Here is a 7,344-nt window from a genome sequence, read left to right as displayed (position 1 = left end):
GTGAGGTCTAATGGGGGGGGGCTGGGAGCCAGGACTCCTGGGTTCTATCCCTAGCTCTGGGAGGGGAGTGGAGTCTAATGGGGGTGGGGGTCTGGGAGCCAGGACTCCTGGGTTCTATCCCCAGCTCTGGGAGGGGTGGGGGGCCCACTGGCTCCTGGGGGTGCCTCTCAATGGCTCTGCCACTCCCCTCCCTAGCCCGGCTCCCGCGGAGCATCCCAGCCCGTCGCCGGGGGGCGGTGCCTGTTGCCATGGCGCGCGGTTGCCAGGGGGACGGGCGGGGGAGGAGGCGGTGACGTGCCGGGGTTACCCGAGGTGAGGCTGGGACCCGGGCTGAACTTGGCACAAATAGGGACCGGAGCGGGCGCGCGCGGCAGACGCGGTGGGAGGCAGCGGCGAAGGGGCGTCGGGGCCCTATTGCAGCGGAGCGACCGGCGGGCGGTAAGGACCCGGGGCAGCGCCCAGCCCGGCGGGGGCCACCGTGACACGCGGGGACCCGGGGGGGACAGGCACCCTCCGCCCCACAACCTGCGTGAGGTGGGGGAGGGGCTGTGTGTGTGTGTGTGTGTAGCTGTGTGTGTGCAAACATGCCTGGTTCTGTGTGCGTGTGTGTGATGGCTCTGTGTGTGTGTCTGTGTGCGTGTGTACATGGCGCTGTGTGTGTGTCTGTGTCTGTGTGTAGGTGTGTGCGTGTCATGGCTGTCTGTGTGTGTCTCTCTGTGTATGCATGGCTCTGGGTGATTGTGTGAGCAGTGTGTGTGTGCACACATGGCTGTGTGTGCTGGTGTGGCTCTAGACGTCACTAGGCTTGTATAACTTTTGTGGGTGTTTTATCATTTGTTTGCATTTCTGGCTGCTTACGCTTGTCTGTGTTCATGTGGTGGGGTGTGTTTGCGGGTCTGTGTGTGTAGAGGGATGTGTATTTGTGAGGGCATGGTAACATGGGTTTGTGTGTATGACTACATATTTAGCATGTGTGTATTTGTGGTCTCTATGTGCGTAGCTTTGTTCTTTGAATCTCTCTGTACTTTGCATTTGGGCTTGTGTAACTAGAGGGGTTGTGTATTTGTTGGGCTGTTGTATGTGGGTTTGTTTGCAGGTGTAATGTATTGTGTGTGTGTGTGCAGATGGGGGTGTTGGGGTTGGCATGGATGGCGAAGTGTTTGTATAGGCATTTTGTGGTGGAGAGTGCAGTTGCCTAGTTGTGGGTGTGTAGATGTGGGTGTATACACTTGTGTGTTAACAGTTTACATATATGGGTGTGTGTACATCTTTGTGCCAGTGTGTTTGTGTGTGGGTGTATATGTCCATATATGGGTGTGCAGATATGGTGGTATATTTGTATACTTGTGTGTGTGTGTTAACATGGATGTGTGTGTTTTGTGTTTGCATATGTGGCTGTGTGTATTTTGTGCTTGTGTGTACAGCTGTGTGCATTTATATGACTATTTCTTTGCATTCCTGTTTGTGTGCTTAGAAGGATTTGTGTATTTGCGTGTGAGACTGTGTGTAGTATATAAATAGTGGTGTGCATTTCTTTGCAGCTGTGTTTGTGTGACTGTGTGTTTGTAAGAGTGTGTGCCTTTATAATGTGTGTGTCTGCGTGTAAATGTGTATGGCTGCACACATTTATTTCAATTCGTGTGGATATATGTGTGTAAACAAGTGTGATTGTGTGTGTTTGTGTGCTGGATGTATGTGTGTGTGCTTACATGTTTGGATATATGGGTACCTCTGTGTATGTGATTGTGTTTCTGGCTGGCTGTGTGTGATTGGCTTGCTCTGTGTCTGTGTGTGTCTGTGTGATTGTGTGGTAGGCTGGCTGTGTGTATATGTAATTGTGACTGGCTGGTTCTGTGTCATTGTGTGGCTGGTTGTGTGTGATTGTGTGGCTGGCTGTGTGTGATTCCTTCACTTTCTCTTTTCTAAATAAAACATTCACAATCCCTCCCCCTGCGCTGGGGATTAACCCTGGGAGTGCGGGGGGGGGGGGGGGGGGGGGGGGATCGACAAACCCCCCCCCCCACTCCTGTGACGCAGCCAAAAATAGCAACTGGCTCAGAGCAAGTTTGTTTGTCCTGGGGGGGAGGCGGGGGGAGGGCAGTACGTCCTGTCCCAGGGCTGGAATGCCTGGAGCAGGGACAGCGGGTCCGGGATCGCCCAGGCTCGGGTAAAGCCCAGCCAGCGTGCAGGGAGGTTGGGGGGGGGGGGGATATGGGATGTCAGGGCCGGATTCTGAGCTCAGCCCCCGCCCCAGGTGAATCCACGGTGGTTTTACACGGCTGTGAGTCCCCCGGCTGTGCTCCGCACCATACACAGCCGGCCAGAGCTGAGCGGGTTCCCGGAGTGAGTCCGGCCTGCGCCAGAGGGTGGGTGGGGTGAGGCTTGGCGGATCTATCCCTGTCTACGGGGGTGTTGGGTGTGGGTGTGTACGTGTGACTGTGTGCACGTCGTGTGTCTGTTATGAGGGTTGTGTGTGTCTGTGTGACCGTATGGGACAGTGTTTGAGTGTGACTCTGTGTGTTGTGTCTGAGAGAGAGGTGAGGTGCTCTTGATCTGTGTGTGTGTGTGTGTGTGTGTGTGTGTGTTAGGCTGATCAGGGTTTGTGGCCATGGTTGTGTTAGGCTGATTTTGTTTTTTTGTGTGTGTGATGGTGTTTGTGTCACAACCTGACAGACAAGGAGGGAGGAGGCCAGGGGGAGGGGCTGTGCAGTCCCATAAGTGACATTTATGCAAATTATGTATGGAACTAATTTGGATATATAAAATTATTTACATATGACACAAACTTCAGCTTCAGGCCAAGTGCGCGCGCGCGCACACACACACACACACACACACAGATACACTCACATGCTTGTGATACACCCAACACAAGCACAGCCACACTCGCTGTCGCATACCCAGATACAGTCACAAGTGTGCACTCACAAGCACAGACACCATCATACACACACACACACACACACGGAAATGCGTGCTCACAAACACTTGCACACACCCACAGGGACGTCCGCCAGGCTTACCCCCCATTAGCTTCCACACATCACCTGACACACGCTAACCCCCCCTTTTCCCCCCCGCAGCCGGGCGCGGCCCGTCCCCTGGCGCCATGAGCTCATCACCAGAGGAGCCACCTCGCCTGCCCTCGCCAGGCCCAGCCAAGCTCTGCATCACCGTGTCCTGCTTCGCTGAGGATTCGCCGGCCCGGCTGACGGGCAGCGGGCTGCTGGTGGCGGGGGCCAGGCCCCAGGACCCGGCCGCGGGGGGCGCGGCCCGGCGGAAGCGGGAGTTCACCCCAGAGGACAAGAAGGACGACGGCTACTGGGACAAGCGCAAGAAGAACAACGAGGCGGCCAAGCGCTCGCGGGAGAAGCGGCGCGTCAACGACCTGGCGCTGGAGAGCCGGGTGCTGGCGCTGCTGGAGGAGAACGCCCGGCTGAAGGCCGAGCTCCTGGCCCTCAAGTTCCGCTTCGGCCTCATCCGCGAGCCGGCCGAGCCCCCGAGGCCGGCCGCTGCGCCCGCCCCCTACCCGTACCCACTGGGCACCGAGCCCCTGCCGCCACCGCCGCGCTACGGCCGCCCCTTCCAGTCGGAGCCGGGCGGGGGGTACTCCGAGGACTCCGGGTTCTCCACGCCCGGCAGCTCCAGCATGGGCAGCCCCGTCTTCTTTGAGGAGCGGGACGGGTTCGAGGGGCACTGCCTGGTGCCCGAGGCCCCCGGGGAGGCGGGGGAGGCAGGCCGGGGGGGGCGCTATGACCCGGCGGGGGATGCCGTCAAGAGCTTGCCCCACAAGCTGCGCTTCAAGATGGCCGGGGGGCCCGAGGAGATGGGGAGCGAGGCCCAGGCCCCCTATGCCCCGTCGCCGCCCGCCGGGGACTGGCGGGGGGGCGCAGCCGGAGGGGAGGACCAAAGGAACGGGGCAGCAGCATCAGGGGTGGGGGCTGCACCGTTTGGGGAGTGCTACAGCACTGGGGGGTCGCCCCCCCTCCCACTCCAGGAGCCCGGGTACCAGACGGAGAATGGTGCCCTCCGGAGCCAGCTGGCATCGCTGTCGGCCGAGGTGGCTCAGCTGAAGAAGTTCTTCTCCGAACAGATCCTGGTCAAGATGAACTGAGGGGTGCTGGGGGGGAAGGGGGTGGCTGGGAGCAGGTGTGGGTTTTCATCTCCCCTCCCTGGGGCCCTCCCCCCCATGTTCGCTTGCCCCCTCCTCGTGTATATTTGTACAGATTTCTGCCCCTTGGGGCGCATGGGGGGTTTTCTATCGTGTATCCGTTGCCGGAGACTTTTAAAATAATAAACATGTTTCTTGGGGGATGTGCCCCTGTTTGTTTGGGTGGCTCCCCCAAGATCCTAAGCAGCACAGACAAGATCAGACCTGGGGGCCCATCTACCCCCCCCTCCCCCCCCCCCCCCCCCCCCCCCCCCCGGCCATGGCAGATCACTCCCAGCTGCACATCCCTCCCAGCCGCTTGCCAGTCGGTAAGGAGGGCTATAACTTGCTGGAGGATCCTATACTGCCCCCCCACCCCACACGCAGGGGGGCAGGAGCCTGAAGGGAACTCAGAGGGGCAACGCCTCTAGCTGTGCACAGCGCCACCCTCTGCCCATAGCGCTGTCGGGCAGCGCCAGCCCCCGGTGCTGTGGTTAGATCTGAACCCAGATCCCACCTCCCTCTCTAATCCTGCGTGTCATGGCAGAGCACTGCAGGGTAGCAACGTGGCACCCGTGCCAACCACTGCACTGCCACTGGGCTTACACATGCTGAGATGCAGCTGTGGTGGGGCACGGTGATGGGACCCAGGGCCAGCTGATGGCCCAAGAAGCTCCACCTCTGCGGCCCTGATCTCAGGGTCACAGGCTGCTGCTGGGGAAAGTACATGAGGCTTGGGTCCCTGCCTGCCCCAGCCCCCTGGCGTTTGTAACTGGGCCTCTGCCCCACAAGGCAGGCTGAACACCATCCAGCCGGGCCAGCTCCGACCCATGCGCTGCAAAGTTCTCTGCACAGTGGTGCTCTGCACCGTCCCAGGCCTCGTGCCCTGCCCTGGCACCGGGTGGCAGGACCTGTTGCCCCCTGCAGAGGGCAGGTTGCCCTAGTGGCCAGCCTGTACTCTGCCCTAGTCCCTCCGCCTTCCGGTGACCTCCGCTGGCGGCTTCTCCATAGACCCATGAGCGCAGGCGGGTGGTTGGCGTGGCTTACCCACAATCCTGCCACCCTCTGTTTCTGCTGAGCATGTTGAGTGCACCAGGCGGCAGCCCCGTTTCTGGCTCGTCTGGTGCCTCCCGTTGAGGTTCTGGGCAGAGTCTGTCTCGATTGTCACATCTGTGACCCCCTCCTGGCACGGCCCATGACGGCCGAGCCACTGGGCCAGGAGGGTGCAGCTGGGCAGGGGGTGCCCTGTGACTGTGGGGCCCGGTCCCGGTCCCTTTGTGGATCCCAGCTCCGGACAGCATTCCTCTGGGCAGTGTCCACTGGCTCCTTTTGGGGCGCAGCAGGAGCCGTCCTGGGTCCTCTGCTCGGGGTCCCCCTCTGGAGCCCTGTGACCTCCTCTCCCATCCCAGCTCTCCCAGTTTTTGTCCCCACATTCAGTTGTGGCCTGGACTTTGTGGTCCCTTCGCTTGGGGGAAGCTGGGTGGGACTTAAGTCTTGGGCTGGCCTCCGCCAGCACATGTCAGTACCTGTAACCGGTACCTGGGGAGGGACTGGGGGGTCAGTCACTCTTCCAGCTGCCACAGCTATGGGGGGGGAGGAAGAGGGGCAGCCCTGGGAGGGAGCCTTGCTGTGGGGCCCCAGGAGGACAGGCCTCTGCAGTTGCAGCTCACATAGGGTGACCAGACAGCAAATGTGAAAAATCGGGATGGGGTGGGGGGGTAATAGGAGCCTATATAAGAAAAAGACCCCAAAATCGGGACTGTCTCTATAAAATCGGGACATCTGGTCACCCTAAGCTCACATGAGGGAAGGGGCCCTACTTGAAGGTGGGAGAGGGGCTCTGATGGGGGAGGGGCCTTGGGCTGGGGGGGGGAGGATGAACAAAACACAACTGGTCCCCTCCCCCTAGCACCCCAAGGCATCCTGCTGTCCAGAATGTCAGCTCATTAGGTGGGGGGGGGGCGCGGGGGCTGAGCTGACACCCCCTGACTGCTCCCCTGTGCAAACTAACGCAGCCAGGAGGCACTGGGCCTCCCCAAACTACATTTCCCAGGATGCACTGAGGCCACAAAACTACACTTCCCAGGGTACTATGGGACTTTAAAAAACTACATCTCCCAGGATGCCCTGGGACCTTAAAAACTACATTTCCCAGGATGCTCTTGGGAATGGAGCTGCATTTTCCCGGATGGGCCTTGCCCCCTGTCATGCAGCCACCTCTGGTGTGGGTTGTGGCAGTTGTTCGGGGCCAGAAGTGGCAGGGAGGGATAGCTCAGTGGTTTGAGCATGGGCCTGCTAAACCCAGGGTTGTAAGTTCAATCCTTGAGGGGGCTATTTAAGGAAAAATTTGCCTAGGGATTGGTCCTGCTTTGAGCAGGGGGTTGGACTAGATACCTCCTGAGGTCCCTTCCAACCCTGAGATTCTATGACTCCCAGACCCCCGTGAAAGTTGCACTGGGAGTTAAGGATGCTGGGTGCAATCCTCCAGGCTGGCACTCGGCCAGGATGCCAGGGTTGGCTTGTTATTGCAGCGGGAATGGAGCGAAGATACCTGGCTTCTGTTCCCAGCGGTGGGGTGGGAATGGGGGTCTAGTGATTGGGGGGTGCGGTGCTGGAAACCAGGACTCCTCCGTTCTGTTCTGGGGTGTGAGCGGGGTCTAGTGGTTAGAGGAGACGGGAAGGTTAGAGCAGGGGGATGGGCACCAGGACTCCTGGGTTCTGTGGCTGACTCACCCACTGATTCAGTGTGTGGCCTCAGGGACACCACGTCCCTTGCTTTCTCCCTGTATGAAGAGGAAGGGCTGTGAGGCCAGTCAGAGCTGTCATGCCCCAGACACACAACTGGGCTGAAATCTGCCCCATGCTCGCCTGACCCTATAGCTAGCCTGATCTGGCCAGCCCCGTTGGTCCAGGCTACCCCATATCGATCCTGTCAGAGCTGAACCTGCCTCTGAGGAGCAGCACTTCCCGTAGGTCCTATGTAAACAACAGTGTGGTGAGTGGCACAGGTGCCTGCTGATGGGGCAGGGAGTGCGGGAGGGCCCTCACCTCTGGGGGGAGGAAAGCCCTTTGGAGTGTTTGTGCTGGGGGGCATGTCATTGGGGGGGCTGTGTGTGTGTTGGGGGGCTTGTCCCACCCTGGGGAGACACAGAGACCCCCATCCCAGGAGGCTGCCGAGCCGGCCCACGCCCCAG

At 59.9% G+C, this 7,344-nt stretch overlaps 1 protein-coding gene across 1 annotated transcript; it reads left to right on the top strand.

Annotated features, from left to right (window-relative positions):
- Positions 1 to 397: 397 nt before the first annotated feature.
- LOC112125486 (translation initiation factor IF-2-like) lies at positions 398 to 4,303 on the top strand. Its single transcript, XM_026658942.2, has 2 exons — positions 398 to 438; positions 3,084 to 4,303. The coding sequence occupies exon 2, from the start codon at positions 3,110 to 3,112 to the stop codon at positions 4,112 to 4,114; it is 1,005 nt and encodes a 334-aa protein (XP_026514727.1). The 5' UTR covers positions 398 to 438; positions 3,084 to 3,109; the 3' UTR covers positions 4,115 to 4,303.
- The last annotated feature ends 3,041 nt before the right edge of the window (positions 4,304 to 7,344 follow it).

This window comes from Terrapene carolina, unplaced genomic scaffold (genome assembly GCF_002925995.2).
Source record: "Terrapene carolina triunguis isolate 2854851 unplaced genomic scaffold, T_m_triunguis-2.0 Scaffold537, whole genome shotgun sequence".
NCBI classification, from domain to species: domain Eukaryota; kingdom Metazoa; phylum Chordata; order Testudines; family Emydidae; genus Terrapene; species Terrapene triunguis.
This window is presented reverse-complemented; position numbering and strand designations above follow the sequence as displayed.